The following is a 21,154-nucleotide window of genomic DNA, read 5'->3' as shown; positions in this document are numbered from 1 at the left end:
TGTCCTCGTTAGAAATAAAAAAATATAAATTAACTTTGTACCTTTGCGACACTTTTTTTTCACTTTTAAAAGCTAAATAAACCATTTTTTTAATAAAAAACAAAAAACAGGAATAGTTGCCGATAACATTTTACAAATTCTTCAGTTGGGGGAATACCGTTACGTGTTTGTTTATGGTTTTAAAACAACAGTGCTGTTTTTCCATTTTATCAGTTTGCCAAACTACTGGACTTGCATTCTGTTTTTGAAACGCAACGTGACAAGTATATGTTGCAGCAATGTCATCGAATATTAGTTTTTTCGTCAATGAAAAGCAATACGAAGGTAATAAACATTTAAATATGTTAGGTAAAATATAAAATTAATTGTATGAAATTATTTTTAATTATTATTTGACTAAAAAAAACCATCAACAACTTAATTAGGTCAGATAATTTTACTGGTAAATTTTTTCGAAGAACTGTAAACAAATTTTAGTGAAATTACTCAATTTACACTTTCAATGATCTCCTGTATAAAAAATTACATTTTTTAAAATTTATTTAAAAATATATATTTTAGTTAAAAATGTTGACCCCTTGACCACCTTAAGCACATGGCTTCGAAAACAACCAGGATTAAGTGGAACAAAGGTAATGTGTGAGGAGGGAGGTTGTGGATGCTGTGTTGTTTCTTTATTGCGACCAAATGACACTACAAAGGCGGTGAATTCGGTAAAAATAAAGTATTTAATGATTACTCGAATTTATAAATCAATATCATGAAAAACTAAAAAATTGGTTATAATAGAACTTGTTTTTTATGATTAAACTTATTTTTAAAGTGTTTGTTACCGATTTGTATGATTGACGGGTGTCATGTGACCACAGTGGAAGGATTAGGATCTAAAAGAGATGGATTTAACCCTATTCAGTCACGCCTGGCTGATTTTGGGGGTAGTCAATGTGGGTATTGTTCTCCCGGTTTTGTAATGTCGATGCACAGGTAAAAAAATTTAAAAATAGAATTTTTATCAGGTTGTAACAATTTATATACAATAACAGCCAAAAAAAGATTTTAGAAATAAAAAAATAATTTAGCTTACTTGAAAAAGAAAACTTGCCCACACAACAAAATGTGGTGGATAACTTTGATGGGCATATCTGTCGATGTACGGGTTATCGGCCAATCTTGGATGCGATGAAATCATTTGCATCAGATGCTGATCCTAGCATCATGAATCAATGCAAGGATATAGAGGTAAATATGGTTTTAGATAAGGCTTAAATTAAATACTCTCAAAATTTATTTTTACATCTGAAATATCACATCCAACTATATTAATGTTGTATAGTTCAAAAAAACAATATTGGCTGTGATATTTCAGATTTAAAAATAATTTTTTGTTACTTCTGTTGTTTTAAGGACTTAGGGAAATGTCAGAAAAAGTGCACGAAGTCTTGCATGCAGCCATTAACACAACTCAAGCTAACAAATCAAACAACACAGTGGGCCAGACCTCTCAATTTAGAGCAATTGGAACAAATTATAAAGGCCCAAACTGAAAGCTACAGATTGGTATGTGGAAATACAAGCACAGGTAAAGAATTAAACCTAAACGATGAAATATGAACTTTCAACCTTGGTATTGTGCAATTTAGTTTAAAAGTGAACAGTGTATACATAATAACAATTTAATTTTAATTAATGTTTAACTTAGTGGGTGCACGTTTTCAATAAAACTGCTTGTTTATTTTTTTGTAAGCTTTGATTTAAATAGCTAAGTAAATATTTATAAAATGCATAAAATTTTATTACTTGAAATCCCAACAAATAATGCATTATCACCAACAAATCACATGATGATTTTATTTGGATTATTTTTTTATATTGTTAAACGGATTTTAATTTCTTTTTATCTGTTAGGTACCTGGTTGTACCGTTTGCAAATTAAATCTATTTAATTTTATTATGTTTGTTTTTCAGTGACATTTACTCCATAAAATACATTTAAAATTTTTAAGATCTACTTACCCAGTTAATTAAATAGATCGTTTTAAATAAGCACTCTTGTTTATACCATGTTCACCAAACTAAATATGCCAAATTTTAGGGATTTACAAAATCGAAAATTCTCCAACACAACTAGTTGACATTACAGCAGTCATTGAGCTAAAGCAAATTGAAATAACAAACACTCAAATCCAATTTGGGGCAAGTGTTACCTTAAATGACATCATACTAACATTGCAAAATGTTGAAGACGACTCTCAGACCTTTTCCAAAGTTGCTGAACATATTGAGAGGGTTGCCACAGTCCCAGTTAGAAATGTAATAAACTCTTCATTTAATACAAAATTTATATTTTTCTCCAAAAAATATTCTAAATTCACATAATCTTTTGTGTAATAAATATAGTTTATGTATAACAAATATTAGGCTTTTTTGTAGGTTATCTATTTCAACAAATTTTAAATATTCTTTCTGTATTTCGCTTGAATTTCGATCTTTTGTATAGCTTGGATCTTGGGCTGGCAATGTGATGACCAAGTTTAATCACAGAGATTTCCCCTCTGATATTTGCACATTGATGGATGCAATGAATGCAGTGATTAAAGTTTATGACGTGAACCTGGGTGAAAACAAGAATTTTAGTGTCACTGACTTTTTTACTACTTCTATGGACAAAAAGGTCAAATAGATTTCTTCTAAATTAGATACAAATATGGACCTTATATACATATGTAACAATTTTGTTTTTTAAATTTACAGATTATAGTTTCTATGACAATACCACGACCAGATCCACAGAAAAATGTTAATTTTTCTTCATTTAAAGTAACACCAAGATGGCAGGTAGCTAAAAAATTCATACTGTATATGTCGGAATTGATAGTAAATAAGTAAAATATGGTTTTCATTTTTAATATATTAAATTTTTTCACCGCCAATTTGAATTACAGTTATATAAAATTAATATATATGTAAAGCATTAACAAACTTAATTACTAAAAATTTTGTTATATTCATAACGTATGAAATAATTTTGTCTTATAACAATAGTATTAAACTTAAATTTAATAATTTATTTCTTCGAAGATAGAAAAGTTATATATAGAAAAACATTGACTGTTTATATTAAATCACTTTTTCATACAATTTAATTTAATTTAGAATGCACATGCTTATGTGAATGCAGCTTTCATTGCTGAGATGTCAGAAAGTAATAAAATTGATCAAGTTTCAATTGTTTTTGGCGGAATACAGGATTTTACACACGCTAAAAACACTGAGCAATTTTTGAATGGAAAGGAAATAAATGAATCAACATTGCAAGGTTAAATTTTTTTTAAATAACGCCATTTGGCATTTAAATTTTTTTAATCCAGTGATAATAAATTGTAACACAATTTCCACCTTTTTCTAAATTATTAAGATAAATATTATTCCACAATATTAAAAATGTTTTGCATTTTTCGTATTATTTCATTATTGTTTTAATTTTTTAGATAATATTGTACAAAAAACTCAATTTTTTTTTTTTTTTAGAGTCCTTGAAAATTTTGTCAGATGAACTTACACCTATAAACGTCCATTCTCAATTTGAAAGTTTTGACCTTGTAGAATACGATGATTACATTCATAATCTTGCAATTGGTCTCTATTACAAGGTTTGTTCAACAAAACCCCCTTAAATTTACCAAAAACAAAAATTTAAGATTAACAAAATAAAATTTTAAGCAGTCTTATTTGACCACTCAAAATTGTTGTAAAAATTACGACCCTTACTGTTATAAGGTTTGGAAACAAACAAAATAACTAAGTTAATGTACGAAAAGGTTTTTTTAACACACTTTTTAAATTTTTAAACTTATTGTTTATTTTCTGTCTATATTTTCTAAAATTCATGTAATAATTTAAAATTTAACAAAATTTGCCATTTTTTAAAAGTTTTTTCTGTCATTGTGCCCTTCCATACCAGCAAATATGAAGAGTGCAATTCAACCAATCACACGCGGGGTAAACCAATCTCAGCAAACTTTCTCCACTGACCCTTCAACCTACCCGGTTTCAAAAAAACTTCCAAAACAAGCATCTATACTTCAGGTATTACTGCTTATTAAAATTTAATTGCTTTAAAAATTATTGTTATTTAAACCTTTGTATTCATTTTATTATGAAAGACATCTGGTGAAGCTGTATTTATAAGTGATCATATGCCCACCACTGGTGAACTTTGTTGTGCTTTGGTGCTTGCTCAAGTTGGCAATGCTGATCTTGATGACATCATTACAACATCAGCCAGTCAAATGGAAGGATTTGTCGATATAATAAAAGCAAGCGATATACCAGCTGGAATTTCTAATATGTTTATAGCACAAGGTGATTCTTCTGTGCCGATCATTGCCGACGATCATGTCAAATATGCTGGACAACCTATTGCCATAGTTATTGCAGGTATCTAAAAATATTCTGTCTAAAATTTAATTTTATTACATACACTTCTACAATACTTAACTGATAATAAAATATTGTGTACAGTAGAGGTTTAACTTTAAGCATTGGAAGTAACCTGAACTAATTTTTTATGTAAGCGTTAAAAAAGAGCTTTAACTATTAAATTATTTATCTTTTAGATACTGATCATCATGCACAGGCGATTGCCTCGGCAGTTCAAGTGACTTACAAAAATCAAAACAAGCCAATATTAAGTATTCAAGATGCTATTACTGAAAACTCATTTTTTGAAGGAGCTGCAATGCCAGATCTTAGTTATGGTGATCCTGAAACTGCCATGAAGAACGCCAAACATGTGGCAAGTGTATTTAATAGATTAAAAAAAAATTTGTCCATGTTATTCGGAAAAGTAACAGCTAAAGCTTTAGTAGTTTTTTTAGTAATTAAAAATTAAATAAATTCCCCCTTAATCTAATTTTAATTTATAAAAATTTAGGTAACAGGTAAAATAGACACAGGTTCTCAATATCACTTTTACATGGAGACACAAGTTGCTATAGTAACCCCCACTGAAGAAGGTGGGTTTGAGATTGATATTGGAACACAATGGCAATCAGGTGTTCAAGATGCTCTCGCAAAAGCATTCAACTTACCAGTCAATAAGTAAGTGGACTTTCCTCATTCTTTAAGTGCTATGTAGTTTTCTAAAACCTGTTACTCTAGTTAAGTTATATTAAAATATGAATTTTTGTGAATACTTTCATGTTTAATTAGCAACCTAATAATGACAAAAAAAGGTTATCAGACGAATTTATCTGTATGGAGAATTACAGAAAAATTTTCTGTTTGGTGTGTGTGCTAATGTGTAAAAATTCACTTTGTCCCCAGAATTGAAGTACGAACTAAACAAGTAGGAGGTGCATATGGTGGTAAATCATCAAACTCGCAAATGGCAGCATGTGTAGCAGCACTGGCTTCATATGTGACACGACGACCTGTTAGGTTCCAAGCTGATTTAAAAACATGTATGAGTGTTTTAGGAGGAAGAGCACCTTACTATCTTGAATATCAAGTTGGTAAGTTGATTTAAACTTTGTTGTAAAAAGCTGGGCTGTGAAATTTAATATAAATAACTCAATGTATAGTAGATAACATTAGGCAATAGTGATTTATATCCCTTGATTAAGGGGAAACTTTTAAACTTTTTGGCTTACAAAATCTGTTTGTTTGAAATTAACAAACTGCACTAAATTTATTTTATAAACCTGTTATTTTTACAGGATTTTCTGAAGATGGTATATTGCAGGCAATTGAATATAAGTTGTTTCAAGATAGTGGGTGTTGTTCTAATGACAGTGATCTCGGTGATTCAGAGGCAGTTTACTTGTGGGCCGATAGTGGTAAAGAAATTTACTTTAATAAATAACCTTTTATCTAAATATTTACTTTAAAATAAAATATTTACTTTAAAAAAATTTAAAATTGCTGACCAAAAATAAAGTCTTTTAAAATTATTCATAAATTGATATTTTTTTAGCTTATTATTGCCCAAATCGAAAGTTTGTTAGTAAAGTTTGCAAGACCAACACACCGTCAACCACCTGGTGTAGATCACCAAGTAAGTTTACAGTAATTTTTTTTAACTAAACTGTTTAATTACACGAACCACATTTAAAAAAAAATACAAAGCAGAACATTTACTATCTTAATTTTGTTTAAAAACTGTTAAAACTAAAATATGGAAACAAAACATCCCTTTTTTTATTTACAGCAAGTGTGCAAATGACTGCATTCGCAGATTTAGTTATGGAACATATTGCCCATTATCTTAAACAGGATCCCATTGTTATAAAGAACAAAAATCTTTACAAGGAAGGCCAGGTTGCACTAAATGGTCACAAACTGGTGAACTGTAACATGGGAAAAGTTTACGACAGTAAGATATTGCAGTTATTTATGTTGACAAATTTGTAAATGTGTGAATGTAAAAATTAAATAAAATAAACTGCCTTTTGTGGTGTGCAGGTTAATTATCACAAACAAATATAGTTGCGAGTTTAGTATATATTTATGTATGGCCAAAGGTGGGCACAATTAACCGAAAAAATAATTTTGGTAAATGACAATTCGTTGCATAAATCATTAACTTTATTAACTTTGATTAGTTAAAATTAATAGAAATGTAACAAAAGTTATAAATAGCCTTTAAAATTTAATTAAAACAAACAAAGAAAACCTATTTAAAAAAAAGGTATTTATTTATATTACCATTAATTATTTGTAACACCATTGTTTAAATTTTAATCCAGAAGTAAAAAAAACAATTAAAAGAGGTCTGGAATGCTTAAATTGCATATAGCCGTATATGTGTTGATATATATCTAATTGCTTTACAGAATTGCTAACCAGTGCTGAAGTAACACACAGACAACAAGAAGTTAATTCCTATAATGAAACCAATAAATGGAAGAAAAGGGGGCTTGCAATTACACCGATGAAATTTGGGTAAACTAAATATGTAATTTTAAAATCTATATTAAACAACTTAAAAAAAATAATTTATTTCCAAGCAATTTGAATCAGTCTTGATAACCTGATTAACCTTTTTTAAACACAACTTGAATTTTTTCAAAAACTTTTCGTTTCAAGGGTTGGTTGGGATTGGGCGAGGTATCAGGTTATGGTTTCAATATACCAAAGTGATGGAACAATTTTGGTCACTCATGGAGGTATCGAGATGGGTCAGGGAATTAACATTAAGGTAAAATAAAACAAATATTTAAATTTTGTTTGGACTCAGTTTTTCTACTTTACAACTGCTATCATCTTTAGTAATATGTTAACTGCTGTACTTTCCAATTGTGTTGTTACAATAAAATTTTCAGGTAGCCCAGGTAGTGGCATACACTCTAGGAGTTGATATCAATGACATAATAATTCAACGTACATGTACTATCACTTCAGCAAACAGCGCTGGTTCTGGTGGCAGTATCTCAAGTGAGCTAGCTTGTAAGGTACAGTAAAAACAATTTCAACATAGCCTAGCATTTTTCTGGTATTTATAGATTGTCATGGAATAAACTTTAAGTAGAAACCATCCCTTAATAAAAAATATCGTCTCCTTACTCCCATTAAAACATCTATCCCCTTGCCAACCAATATTTTAGGGTGGTGTAAACGTTTTTTTTAATTGATTTGGTTAAAAAATAGCCTTTTTCTATGTTTGTGTTGTTATTTAAAAGTGAATTTAAACATTTTAAAGAGTGCAATTGGTTGCTGTAAAATACTTAATGGTCGAATTGACCCGACCCGAAACAAAATGGCCCCAGATTCACCTTGGAAAGATATTATCTCCCAATGCTACAAGGACAACGTTGTATTGTCGGCAACTTTTATGTAATTTTTTTTTGAAAATACACATAAAAGTTCATTTTGAATAATAGAAGATTTAAATAATTTAAGAACTTTCAAAGGAAAAATAGCTTTTTAGAAAATATATTTTCTTGTTTAAATATAGTTCACAATAAGAAACATGACCCAACATAATTGTCTACAGTTACTACAATTTAATACCTTTTTTTTTTTCTAGGGATGCTACCATTGAAGGAGGTATGTATTATTCGTACGGTGCAACAGCTGCAGAAGTTGAGTATGATGTGATTACAGGGGAATATAAACTGGCAAGAGTGGACATTATGTATGATTGTGGGCAAAGGTAAAATAAAAAACCCAAAGTACTGACACCTATTTATTTAACATTTAAGGCTCAATTTTTACAGAAAGCTTTAAAATTAAAATTTTTAGATTTTATTCAATCTACTTAGTTTTCATTTTTTTTAAAGTATGAATCCGTCAGTGGATATTGGTCAAGTTGAGGGTGCATTTATGATGGGAGTGGGATTTTGGTTGACTGAACAGTTTAAATATGATCAAAAGACAGGGAAGTTAATCACTGACGGCACTTGGACTTATAAGCCACCAATGTCAAAGGTAAAAAAGTGATAAGTGAAATGGTTTTTGCATTTGTCCAAATGAACTTAAACTAGATTTATTTTGTACACTTATGTAAAAAAACACCTTTTTATTGTATACCCTTTTTTATGGTCTTGAAATCCAGGATTTTATGTATTTTAACAAAATACTTCTAGATATTTAAAATAAGGATGAGAATATCCAACCACCCGAGATATCGCCTTTTTTATTTTTTTACCCCCCAGGACATACCAGAAATCTGGAACATTGAGCTCCTTAAGGACACCCCTTGTCCCTATGGGGTTTTGCGCTCCAAAGCTTCTGGGGAACCCCCACTTTGTACATCTCTGTCTGTCGCAATCGCACTCAAGCGAGCAGTCGAAGCAACCAAGCATGACCGTGGATTAGTTGAGTACTTCGAGCTGCGTAAGTGTCATTAAATATAAGCTTAAATAATAAAATATAATTAAATTTTAGTTGTATTTGAGACTTGATTTTTAAAATACTTTTTATGTTTTTTAAGCAACTCATTCAACTGTTGAAAACCTTCATATCAGTTCACAACTTAATCCATTGAAAGATTTTACTCTTTCCTAATTATTTACAATAAGCTTCATAGGATTGTTGAAAGAAAATTTACTTTTAAGTTTGTAAATAGGCAAGTATGATTCTGTAAAATCCTAATCAGTTAATTTCCACAAGACTAGCTCAACCTTGTGAAAAATGTTTCTTGTTTGTGTATTCTCTTTCCTTACTAGCTTCATATATTGTACAAGTTTGTAATTCTGTAAGGTTCAAGTGTAAGTGTAACAACTTTTACTTCAATTTGCTTTATTTAGTGGTGTAGTTTTGTTAAAAAAGTAAAATTATGTTTTCATATATTGTACAAGTTTGTAATTCTTCAAGGTTCAAGTGTAAGTGTAAAAACTTTTACTTCAATTTGCTTTATTTAGTGGTGTAGTTTTGTTGAAGAAGTAAAATTATGTTATGCAATTGCTGTAAATAATAAACCACATCATAAATTATTGTTTTTGACTTAAAGTCCTAAAGCTATCACAAGGCTATAATTTTGAATTAATTAAGTCTATTTGACCTCTTAAAAATTCAGTAAATAAATAAAAAAAGGAAAAATAAGACTTCTAAAAAAAAACTAAATTGACCACAAATCTTTTTCAATCAATCGTCAACCGTAAAGCTGCTTAAAAAATTTTAAACCAAAAACTTTCACATCAATATTTTATCAGTTCTTGTAAATACATTCACAGTTATTAATAAACAAACTCTGCAAAAATTAGAAATTTCTTAATAAACCATTTTTATTTAAGTTGGTATTGGATAACATATAAACTGTCGTCAACACTTAAACATAAAACCTTTTTAAAAGAATGATGTAATGTATTATAATTATAAAATTAACTCAATAAAATTTCCAAGTTTTAGCTCGAGGGAGTATTTTTTCAAAGGTGATTAACAAGAGCCAAAAAAATGCTAAAATTGGCTATAAATGCAGTTGGAAAGCAAAACAAAAAATCACTATTTTTAGACTTTAAGAACCAATTGTAAATTAAAATGCAAATGGTTGCAATAAAAAAAGTTCAGTTATTACTGATTTGGTTAGCAGTTATTTTTATACTTGCTGCAAGTGAACCTGTCGGTCAAAATGAGTGTGCAAGTTACACGATAAACCACAACTACCCCGCTAACTTAAATGGTGAAGAAATTACAACAATAAGAGGGGAGCAAGGTTATCCTGGAAAACAAGGTGCAAAGGGGGAAAAGGTATAAAAACAGCAAATTGTGTAGATTTGTAACATATTTAAAATATTAATATTTTTAAACCAAATAAATATTGAGTAGGTACATAAAAAAATGTATAACTATGTTTTTTAAGGGAGAAAGAGGGTATAAGGGTGAAATGGGGTTTTCTACGCAATTGACACAAACAGGTAAATTAAGACCAACTTTGCAGCCTAATAATATACCATATTCTTTATTGCCTGGTCCCAGATTGTTTTTATCTTTAATCAACTCAATAAAATATAGTATATTTTAGACATACCAAAATCATGTTCTCATATGCATCACGCACATTCAGGAGTTTATCTTATCTCACCAAACCTAGACCTAGTTCAACCTTTTTATGTCTTTTGCAACTTCAGTAATATCCTAAAATCAGGTAACAACTAAATTAAAATCAAGTAACATAATAATAAGTAGTAAAGAATGACATGTTATGCTATTGTTAAGCTGTCATGACTGATGGGTAAATTTTCGCATCCATTTTACATCAGGACCGGGTAAGGTACACGAATGGTTGTATAGAGTTAACTGTTAACTTCATTTTTATTGAAACTTGCACTAGTAAATAACCTGTTACCCAACATTGTTTTGGCTTATTATAGCATTTTTATTTCTAGTGACGGAAATTGGAAATAACTTTTTAAACGAGGTTCCAGTTAAAAGTTGTTCAACAGCAAAATGCGCGCATGATGTTGTTGAGTACAGTGCTACATTGAGGCAAATTGTATCCCTCATTGAAGTTTCTTTACATTGTCGACAATTCATTAAGGTGTTGAAATAAATTAATTAGCAACATTGTTACAAAATGTGCGAATACATATTTTAAGAAAACAGTAACTCTAAACAAAAATTTTAGGTACGTTGTATTGCATCAGTTCTGTTTCACAAGGGTGACCTTTGGGGGTCTTGGATCTCTCGTGGAGGAACAGATATGCATTATTGGGGAGGAGCTACATCACATAGAAACCGATTTTGCGCTTGTGGTGAAACTGGTAAAATTAAAATTATTCTTTATCATTTAAACATTGTTTTGCCAATATTAAATCCAAGCAAAAATAAACGGACCGTTCATGATTACGCGATAGTTTAAGCATAACTGTTTAAATGTAAATCTTTTTACGCGTCTCCAACTTAAGCTTTTTATTATGTAGACTCGTGTGTTGACCCCACCAAGAAATGTAATTGCGACAAAAACAGCAGCCCAGAAACTTCTGACGAAGGATACATAACTGATAAGAACAACCTACCTGTTATGGGCTTTAAACATGGTGATACAGATGATGCTAGCGAGTTCGCTTGGCATACTTTGGGCAGATTGGAATGCTCGGGAATAGTCTAACCGCTAAGTCTTTCACATTTCAACATATTTTGTAAATAACAATAAATTTTAAAAAGTTAGACTAAAACGTTTTAAAATACTTTGATATTAAATAAAAAGTTAAATAGCTTTAAACTTTTTTGTTTATGTGCCTACCCATGTAAATAAAAAAAATATTTGCATGATTTATCAGAATATCAATCAAACTTTAACTTTATGCTGTAACAAAATATTTTTTTACAAGCTTCTGATATAATTTCATGTAAAGAGAGCAATATAAACATAGAACATTAGTCGTTTTACAGAAACTCTTAACAAGGTTCTTTTTAATAAACAAGGTCTGAAGTCATTAAAGAAAAAAATAAATAAAATATAGATAGGCCTAACCAAAGGAAGAACACTTTATTGACACGACCATTAGACTTGCCTTAACAAGTTGGCAGAAAAAGCTGCGTTGCTTTTTAAAAATAGTAATAGTGATTAATATTACTTTTTATATTAATTTTTATCTAAAATAATAACTTAAAGTCATTAAAATGCGATACTTGCTTATTTGGTTCGGCCTAACTTGTGCAATAGCTTTATGCCAGCCCTCGAATCGAAATGAATGTGCAAGTTATACAATAAATCACAATTATCCTGAAACTGTTTCAAACGACCAGATTCAAACTTTAAAAGGAAAACAAGGACATCCTGGAAAACGTGGACCAAAAGGAGACAAAGTAAGAACTAACCTAAAACAGCTGTTTACCACTACTTTGGAGGGTGTATACAATTAAACAACTATAAAAAAAAAAATTTACTACGCGGTGTACAGTTTATGTATGGTATTGTCGCTGTCGTGCTAATACAAAAACAATATCAAAATGTTTAATTTTCAACTCAAAGTTAAATACCTAAATTTTTATATATTAAACAGGGCAAAATTGGAAGAAAAGGTAAAAGGGGCATCTCATTAACACTATCAGGTAAATACTTTAATTGGCCTTGTTTTTTATTAGATAATGAACTAGCATTTTACATTTTTTGTTTAATTTTGGTAAAATTAAGATATCAGATTGTAATGCTACAACTGTTGTAATACTTTTTAGATATACCAAAATCATGTGCACATGTGCAAAACGCACACACAGGAGTTTATCTTATTTCACCAAACCTAGATCTAGTTCAACCTTTTTATGTCTTTTGCAATTTCAGTAATCCAAGGGAACCAGGTTGGCTTTCAACTTCTAGTTTTTGCTTATGTTTATAATTTTAACTTAAACAAGTCTCCGAGTTAAAAACTTTAGTATTTACCTTTTAATTTAGATGCACAACTTCTTTTAAATAAAAGTGTATAAAATAAAAGTTAAAAAAAAGATTGTTTTACATTTGTTTTTGTTTTTAAAATATTTTACAAGTTTCTTCAGATTTTAAGTTAAAATACATTTGCTTAATTTTTAGTGACCGAAGTAGGAAATAATTACGTAAATGAAGTTGCAGTTATTAGAAGGTGTCAGAACCCGAAATGTGCCCATGAGATTGTTGAGCATAGCGCAACCTTGCAACAAATTACAGCACTAATTAATATTTCTTCCACCTGCCGACAATTTATTAAGGTTTAATAAAAGTTTTTTTTATGCCAATTAGGCAAAACAACAACTAATATGTCTTGTCAATAAAGATTATATAAAAAGCTAAATAAAACAATTGCTATTCTAAGATAAATTAGGTTCGATGTGATGCGTCGTTCCTTTTTAAATACAACGACAACCAATTTCATGCAGCTTGGATATCACGACATGAAAAAGATATGCATTATTGGGGAGGAGCTACGTCACAAAGAGACTGGTATTGTGCTTGTGGTGAAAAAGGTTTGTTTCAAAGTTAAAAAAAAAAAAAAATTGCACACAAACGCTAAAATAACATTTTTTTTAAATCGTACTGCCAACTAAATATATAATGTAGGCTCGTGTGTTGACCCCACCAAGAAATGTAATTGCGACAAAAACAGCAGCCCAGAAACTTCTGACGAAGGATACATAACTGATAAAAACAATCTACCTGTTATGGGATTTAAACATGGAGATACAGATGATGATAGCGAGTTCGCTTGGCATACTTTGGGCAGATTAAAATGCTCGGGAATAGCCTGAACTTTTCTTTAAGCTTAATGATACAAAAACACGGTTAAATTTTAAAAGGCTTAATTAAAGGAAACAATGCAGAATAAAAAAAAATCATAAAATCTAAATTTTTAATTTTTTGTCAATTATGCAAATAAAGTTAATTATTGTAACTTTAAAATATCTTTTTTTTCTTTAATAATTTGTTATAAAAAATGCCTTATATTCAAACTATTTTTTTTAATCATTTGTAATTGCATTGGGTATTATGTAAATGTATAGCAATCACTTTTTTACAAACATAATTTTTTTGTGTTAAAAACCTTAAAATAAGTGACTATAACAATAAATAATTGACTTCTACGAATAAAATACTTATGTAAGTTACGTCAGCAAGGACATTGACCTTAAATTTTAAAATAAAACTAAGACTGACTAAATTGGTTATCTAGTAAAAAGTAAGAGTCAACTCATATATTTTCACGAAAAAGAGGAACATTATTTCAACGTGCAACAAAAAAACGCCAGGTTTTGATCGAGCGTCGAGCAATAATGAAAAGATGAAAGAAATCTGAATTTGTTTTATGTCAAATGTAAATCACAGCAGAAAATATAACCACTTAGCTCAACTTTAGAAATTTAACACACCGAATTATATAATAAATTTAAAATAAATAAAACGTTTAAAGTTATTTTTCTTTAGATAAGCTGTGGCAAAAAATAATTTTTTAAATTTGAGTTTGGTTTAAAAATAAGAAATTCCATATTTTAATATTTTTGGAAAAGAAAAATTCAAACTACATAATTAAAAAAAATTTTGCAGGCAATAAAAGAGAAAAATATTAAAAAAAAACAAGATTCAAATCACAGTGATAGGGAGGATTACCTATTACAGACAGAAGGCCAAACAGTAAATCGTTATTTAGGAAACAATTTATAAAGTTTCAGTTAAAAAACCCAAATCCAAATTGATAGTTTTTAGGTCATGTTAAGACACATTTGTTTGTTTAAGCCGATTAATAAACATATGAATATACAACATGGCGTTAGAGGGCAAGGCACCAAAACGCGTGTAAATGGAAAAAGGTCATAAAAATATGCGTATATGCTAGGTAAATATCGCGAAAAACCCTTTATCTTTATAGTTTGTAACACAATATTTCTCCTCCCACATTGCTCTGCGACAAATTAAAATAAAACAATTCCCAAATCCGGAAAAATGCGCGAACAATGACATGTATTACGTCACAATAAAGATGTTTATCGGCCGCTTTTTAACAAAGCCCGGTTTATTCGTGTTACGACCGTACAGCGTTTACCGTGTGTTTTAAAACATGTTTAACACAATACGAAGATAAGATGGCAAGTTACAGTAAACTTTCTGACAATTGACCAACAAAATCCCAAAGAAAAAACTTAAACAAACGAATGTTATACCGATATTTTAAAGGTATAAAATACATTATAAACTTTAAAATGAAAAAAAAAAAATCAAAAAAACGCAATTTTAAATAAAGGCTATGTTTTTATACCATTAATAATTTTTATAAAGTAGCGAATTGCACCTTGATTATGAATACGCATTGTAAAGCTTGGGATAAGAATCTGGCAATTTTGTTAAGTCAATTAATTCACCTTTAAAGAAAACTTCAACTTCGGGTTAAATTGTTTAAACAAATTATTTCCCCAAAAAAAAGATTTTTGTAAATATGAATAGAGATTATTTAAAAAGTAGAAAAGCAAGTGTCATGTAAAAATATGGCTTAAATTTGAGTCGAACTATAAGCAAAACAACAACCGTAAAAATATTACTTCACGATTTGGTGACGTAATCGAATACAAAATACATCCTTTTCCTGAGAATAAAATCTCTTTGTTTGCAAAGGTTCGTCCAAAGTTAATTTAAAAAAAGGTAACTTGGGGTCAAGTGGAACACTGTGGTACCGCGTTTAATAAAACATAAATAAAAAGGCGTTAAAAAAGTAAAAGCACCTTAAAATTTGATAGTAACTTAAAATAAAATATAAAAAAGAGGATTTAGCTCAAATTGAGTGATTCGCAGGAAAAAGAAAACTTTAATTTCATCACAGTCAAAACTTTCTCGAAGGTTAAAAAAAACAAAAAATACAATAAAAACCCTAAATCTGGTAATAACAATAAAAACAGAAACAGACAGACGGACAAACAGCAATGACGTCACAACAATGACGTCATCAACCGACGATCTTCGGTAGAACGGTTCGCGTTGTCGTGGTTACGGCTACGGGCATATCTTTGGCTTTGCTACCAGAGGTTTGTCGGTTGCTGTACGACTTTACGGGGCCGTTGCCATGGGCCTGAACATTAGGGGGCTTCGGCAGACGCCTCCTTAACCACCCATGACGGAGCGCCTGTGCGGGGGTGATTCGAGTCGCCGGGTCCCAGTCTAAACAGCGCTTTAAAAAGTCAGTAAATAGGGGGTCGTCGCACCCCTTTAAGGCGCTTACCCATTCGCGGTGACCGGGGGGTCCACGCAGTTTACCGCGGCGTGACCGACCGGGACCTAACACGGTGGTTCCATCTGACATTGTTGTCACTTGGCAGTATCTAGGATGTCCTTTTGAGCTTATAAAGTTCTTAGCCCGCTTTGATTGATCGATAAGTCGACGCGGTGGCATTCCCAACAACTCGATAGCACAAGCAAGTTGGTCACCCTCGTCCTCGCCTGGCAAGAGAGGGTACCCGGTTAAGAGCTCAGCTAATATGCAACCGAAACTCCACATGTCGATTGGCATGCCGTATCGGCCTCCCAGAATCACTTCGGGGGCCCGATAAAAACGGGATTGTATGTAGGTATAAACCCGCTGGTGTTCGTAACACGACGACCCAAAGTCAATGACCTAAAATCGAAAATTTAAAATAAATCGACCAAAAATTAAAATAACTACACATTTTACGAGATCCATTTAAATAAATATGTTAAAACTGTTGTCTTTAAATATCAATCAAATCCCTACATTATAATAATTTTATTTATAGTTTGGGTTAATTTTAAATGCATTATTACTATTATGTTCACGGTTCTTAGTGTAATGTAATGATCTTTTTATTAATTATTGACCGGATTTTTAACGGGTTTGCTTTATACGTAATAGCCTCGTAAAACCTTTTTAATTCGCGTTTCGATCGATTTTATCCAGCTTTTTTTTGACATACTGACTGTGTACTTGGTATGTTTATGAGGCATGTGCTTAGCGATTTACGATCTATCCCTAGGAGAGGTTATAGAAGAAATAAAACGGAAAATAAACGATAGATTTGGAATAAATCATTCAACACGGCCGATAAATAGAATTTAAAAATTTATGCCTCGATAAATGGTAATTTCATTTCCTCAAAATAATATACGATAAAATCAATTATTTAGATATAAATATAAAGTCAATTGTTACTGTAAATGTCTTGGGTAAGTCAATTTAATTTATCTATTTAAATTATTACCAACAATAAATGATAATATTTAAAATGGCAACTATTGTGTTGTGTTTTAAACGTCATTAATTCACCAAATTTATAAATAATTGATAACATTAAAAGTCAAAAAACTGTTGCTATATAAACAAGACAAGGCAAAATATCTTTAAATATTTTCCTAATCAAAAACTTAAATATAAAAAATTTTATTTTACAGTTCATAAAATTAAAAACGTAATCATTTATGTTTACCTTTATACCACTTCTTCCTTGCTGCTTCAACAAAATATTTTCTGGTTTCAAATCACAGTGAATAATTCGATTTCGATATAAAGCCTCAAGACATTGTAATATGGAATGGGCGAACTTACGAACCAACTAAAAAGGTATTTTTTAAAAATATTTTTGCATTGTGACATTACTAAATCTGCAATGTTTAAATCGGGTATAAAATTATTTATAAAAATATAAAAAAATATTTAAATTAGTTGTTAAATTTGTTATAACAGTTAAATATCTACCTGTAAGGAAAAACCTTGAAATTTGTTTTTCTTGATAAGTTCGTACAAATTTATGCTTAAAAGTTCAAAGGTCATACAAATATGGTTGCGAAACGTAAAACTTTCTAACATGTGGATAATGTTCATCACATTGTCCTAAAAATAAATGTAGAAAATATTTGTATTTTTCAAAAAAATATTAATTATATTATCCTAGTATGCCTCATGTTAGTGCATTAAAAATAAAACAATAATTTTTTTTGGCAAAATTGACACAAAAAAGAATTACATTTAAGCAAATGCAAATATTTATGCCTGTTCTATTTTGTAAACCATGCTTAATCGTGTACTTAAAACTTAGCAATATACATCTAACAATGTACACTGCGTACGAAACAGTAACACCCACACATAGTATAACATTTTTAAATATCTAAACGCCAGTGAGTAATGAAAATTAACTTTATCACATTTCAAGTTTGACGTCACACAGTACCTTGTCCTGCTTTCTTAGATGTTCAAGGATTCGGATTTCTTCGGCGGCTTGTCTGTGAAAACGTTTCTCGTTTCTGACAATTTTTAAGGCGATATGCTGTTTAGTTTTATGATCGTATGCTTTGACAACCTATAAAAAACATAAAACTCATTAAAAAGATATTAAACACAAAATATTTTCAACAAAAACTTGCTTAAAACGTTTGTAAAAATCATGTTGTGCCACATAAACTAGCCTTAAACTTAAGTTTATCCTAATTAAACAAAAAACGATAAACATGCCTGGCCAAAACTGCCCTTTCCTATCACTTTTAATACTTCGTATCGATAAGAAATATGGTCGTGAGGAACGGCTATGTAAGAGCATTGGTCGTCGTCGTATCCGTTATTATTGCTTCCTCCTACTACGCCTGGTCTTTTCTTGGCGGAAGTACCGGTAAAATAAATATGAGGATAACTGAACACCTCGTGGTGCTCGAACGACGTGAGTTTGTGCATATATTGCTTCATGGCATGTTCGGGGGTCATGTAGTTTAACTGAGCCGAGTCTCGGTCGCCTTTCGATTTGGTCGACGCAGAACCGGAATCGTCGAGCCCAGAGCCCCGGCGAACTTGCTGCGGGGCGAGAGCTCGTCGGGCCGGCGAAAATTGCTGGTTGCCCCCGTACCCATCTTTAACCTAAAACAAACCAAGAATTTTCAATTAAAAAAAAACAATTACATAAAGGCCTTACTTGCTTATTAAATTAAACAAAAAAAATTAGAAAGTTAACAGCATTTTTTAAATAAGAAAAAAAGACTAAATTTCGAAAATCTAAAATATTATAAAAACTAATTTACCGTGGGAAGGGAAGATCTTCTCTTGGTGGTCCCTGAGGAGGGAGCGGAAGAGTTCTTCTTAACTTGCATCACGCCGATAGCATTATGACGTGTTCGATTTCCTATTGTTCCATCACCATGTGGATTTTCAAACAATTGCTGAACCTAATTTTAAATTTCAATAAAAAATTAAAACTTTTTATTTACAGTTCTACATAATATTTAATTTTGTAATTTTTTTTATAAGCTATCTCTAAAAAAGCATGCACTTTCACGTAAATGTAAAGCTAATAGTTATTATTGCACCATCTTTATAATTTTGAAATAAATCTCATTCAAAAAAATCGCAAAATCACTCCAGCTGTGTGTTTTACTAAAACTTAACATAACATTAACAAAGTAGTGATTTAGTGAATTTTGGTTTGAAAAATAAATTTTTGCCTCAGCTAACCTTACATTACTGTACTCGAAAGCCTTAATTTCTGTATTTTAGTACCGGTAGTTTAGTTTTAAATTATTAATAAAAATAATTTGAGATATTTATAAATAACGCCCCTTTAACACATTAACACTGCATCTTACACTTAAAAATTGACTGGTGTTAAATTTTTGAACTGGCGTCTTCGCAAGTTTTTGTTTGGCGACAAAGCACATTAGCGTTAAAACCAGGCGTTAAAACTACATTAGAACAACCAAAACAACTCTTACATATGCCCAATCATTCAATGATAAAAAAGCGACATATTTTAAGTGGAGTTTACTTATCGGCTATGCATTTTAAACTCTCGGTTTGTACAGATCTTAAACGCTTGGCAGTTAACGCACGTCTGGTGGCCACATATAAATATTGTTAGATTAGAAGTTTTAAAATCACACTGTGGACGTATTCTAATTGTCGCCTTTCACTCTAAGCAATATTCTGTTTAAATTTTAAAAGCTTTTATTGTAACAAAAATAAAATTTTATCACATATATTTCAACCACTATCAGTCTTTTTTGGGTAATATTTTGCTTATTACTGACATAAACAAACCAATTTTATTCACATATCTGCACGTTTTTTAAACTAACTGTTACCTATACAGCTGCTGGTAGAAAGCTAATAACAAGTGTCTAAAATAACCGTGAACTTCTTTATTATAACGTTAATATGACATAGGTGGTTTTACGAATAACATATACACGGAGAAAATTATTAAACTTTTAGAAATCGTTTGATAAATAGATATATACATGACTGGCCTAACGATTGCCTATATAAGTTTTGCATGAACAGTGTTAGTGTTATATAACTGTTATATAACATTTTCGTTTGTTTGTTAGTTTCTTATGCGTTTAATGATCGAAAATTTAATTAGAACCACCGCAAAAGTGAAGGTACGGCAGTCACGTGATATACCAGTGACGTCATACTTATGTGCGAGTGCATAACGTATAGCTTGAACATGAAGGCTTCGTAATTTAGCCCTGAATAATTAATAGAAATTAGCGTACACGCTTTATGGACGACCCGACTGACAATCTTAATGAAAATTGCTCTAATTGTGTTGCGAGGTAAAATAAATCATTTTAAGAGAATGTTTACATAAATACCAACTCGCACAATTAAAATCTCCCAAAATTAAGCGACATCCTAAACTAACATCCTTATTTTGGTAAATTACTTAATTAAATGACGCGTTTTTTATAATTACATTTATATTACATTAAATCTAGTTCAATTAAACTTAAGTAGCACAATCATCAAGTGTATTATATAGGCGATTACCTTTATAGCATAAATATAGCCTTAAAAATGATTACCAAAAAATAAATTACCTTTAAACAAAATTCTTTCCTTCAAACCAAAACTAATTTTACAAAACAAACAAAAATTACCTGTAGACCGTTCGATATATCGCCGATTCCACCGACCGATTGGTTTTTAATCGGGGGTAAACCGACGTGGGGGGCAGGATCGGTAATTGTTCTTGTATGTGGCTGTTGGTGTGGCTGACTGTACATACTGTTTATTATATTTTTCGTCAGCATATTCTTGTTCCGATCGTTTACCATCCCAACTGCATTACTTTTCACCGCAATAGGGTGTCGAGAGCGGTGTGACGTCAGGGAAGGTATGATGGGGCCTTAATAGGCTTCTGCTGGTTGCAATAATTATTTTTTAAATTTTTTCTAACCTAAATATGGAACATACTGATGTTACTAACAACTCTGAAATAAAGTTTAAATTAATGGTCGGTTAGAAGAAATGTTAAG

General features: G+C 30.6%; 4 protein-coding genes across 5 annotated transcripts; 3 read left to right on the top strand and 1 right to left on the bottom strand.

The window, feature by feature from the left end:
* The first annotated feature begins 215 nt into the window (after positions 1-215).
* Positions 216-9,411, top strand: LOC145749638 (uncharacterized). 2 transcript variants are annotated; one of them, XM_082565464.1, is made up of 26 exons: positions 216-324; positions 562-713; positions 824-984; positions 1,080-1,239; positions 1,405-1,579; positions 2,093-2,310; positions 2,498-2,671; positions 2,752-2,835; positions 3,154-3,316; positions 3,529-3,650; positions 3,931-4,086; positions 4,164-4,437; positions 4,617-4,795; positions 4,934-5,100; positions 5,326-5,513; positions 5,718-5,837; positions 5,975-6,055; positions 6,209-6,373; positions 6,834-6,942; positions 7,087-7,198; positions 7,323-7,451; positions 7,700-7,833; positions 8,027-8,152; positions 8,280-8,427; positions 8,655-8,835; positions 8,933-9,411. In XM_082565464.1, exons 1-26 carry the CDS (start codon positions 279-281, stop codon positions 9,004-9,006), a joined length of 3,798 nt encoding a protein of 1,265 aa, XP_082421590.1. In that variant the 5' UTR covers positions 216-278; the 3' UTR covers positions 9,007-9,411. The 2 variants fall into 2 exon arrangements, 1 of the variants encoding a protein (XP_082421590.1); XR_014283641.1 differs by lacking the exons at positions 7,700-7,833; positions 8,655-8,835; positions 8,933-9,411 and having other exon boundaries at positions 8,280-8,299.
* Positions 9,412-9,974: 563 nt separating this feature from the next.
* Positions 9,975-11,548, top strand: LOC145749590 (neurexin-4-like). Its single transcript, XM_082565401.1, has 6 exons — positions 9,975-10,188; positions 10,301-10,355; positions 10,463-10,585; positions 10,827-10,978; positions 11,066-11,201; positions 11,361-11,548. The coding sequence occupies exons 1-6, from the start codon at positions 9,979-9,981 to the stop codon at positions 11,546-11,548; spliced, it is 864 nt and encodes a 287-aa protein (XP_082421527.1). The 5' UTR covers positions 9,975-9,978.
* A 1,771-nt stretch (positions 11,549-13,319) lies between these two features.
* On the top strand, positions 13,320-13,662 carry LOC145749591 (neurexin-4-like). The gene is made up of 2 exons (XM_082565402.1): positions 13,320-13,380; positions 13,475-13,662. Exons 1-2 carry the CDS (start codon positions 13,320-13,322, stop codon positions 13,660-13,662), a joined length of 249 nt encoding a protein of 82 aa, XP_082421528.1.
* A 419-nt stretch (positions 13,663-14,081) lies between these two features.
* LOC145749885 (dual specificity tyrosine-phosphorylation-regulated kinase 2-like) lies at positions 14,082-21,154 on the bottom strand. Its single transcript, XM_082565767.1, has 7 exons — positions 20,777-21,154; positions 18,920-19,063; positions 18,363-18,758; positions 18,082-18,210; positions 17,607-17,741; positions 17,338-17,463; positions 14,082-16,511 (listed from the first exon to the last, which is right to left on the bottom strand). Exons 1-7 carry the CDS (start codon positions 20,951-20,953, stop codon positions 15,846-15,848), a joined length of 1,773 nt encoding a protein of 590 aa, XP_082421893.1. The 5' UTR covers positions 20,954-21,154; the 3' UTR covers positions 14,082-15,845.

The sequence above is a fragment of the Corella eumyota genome, chromosome 4 (genome assembly GCF_963082875.1).
Source record: "Corella eumyota chromosome 4, kaCorEumy4.1, whole genome shotgun sequence".
NCBI lineage: Eukaryota > Metazoa > Chordata > Ascidiacea > Phlebobranchia > Corellidae > Corella > Corella eumyota.
The sequence above is the reverse complement of the archived record's forward strand: the minus strand, read 5'-3'. Positions and strand labels throughout refer to the sequence as shown.

Coding starts and splice junctions, on each gene's coding strand:
- LOC145749638 (XM_082565464.1), top strand. CDS start 279: ATGTCATCGAATATTAGTTTTTTCGTCAATGAAAAGCAATACGAAG. Junction 3,651..3,930: donor CAATTGGTCTCTATTACAAG/GTTTGTTCAACA, acceptor ATTTTTTAAAAG/TTTTTTCTGTCATTGTGCCC. Junction 6,374..6,833: donor CATGGGAAAAGTTTACGACA/GTAAGATATTGC, acceptor ATTGCTTTACAG/AATTGCTAACCAGTGCTGAA.
- LOC145749590 (XM_082565401.1), top strand. CDS start 9,979: ATGCAAATGGTTGCAATAAAAAAAGTTCAGTTATTACTGATTTGGTTA. Junction 10,189..10,300: donor AAGGTGCAAAGGGGGAAAAG/GTATAAAAACAG, acceptor ATGTTTTTTAAG/GGAGAAAGAGGGTATAAGGG. Junction 11,202..11,360: donor TTGCGCTTGTGGTGAAACTG/GTAAAATTAAAA, acceptor TTTATTATGTAG/ACTCGTGTGTTGACCCCACC.
- LOC145749591 (XM_082565402.1), top strand. CDS start 13,320: ATGCATTATTGGGGAGGAGCTACGTCACAAAGAGACTGGTATTGTGCT. Junction 13,381..13,474: donor TTGTGCTTGTGGTGAAAAAG/GTTTGTTTCAAA, acceptor TATATAATGTAG/GCTCGTGTGTTGACCCCACC.
- LOC145749885 (XM_082565767.1), bottom strand. CDS start 20,953: ATGGTAAACGATCGGAACAAGAATATGCTGACGAAAAATATAATAAAC. Junction 19,064..20,776: donor ATATATCGAACGGTCTACAG/GTAATTTTTGTT, acceptor ATTTAAAATTAG/GTTCAGCAATTGTTTGAAAA. Junction 16,512..17,337: donor AAGGAAGAAGTGGTATAAAG/GTAAACATAAAT, acceptor TTTCGATTTTAG/GTCATTGACTTTGGGTCGTC.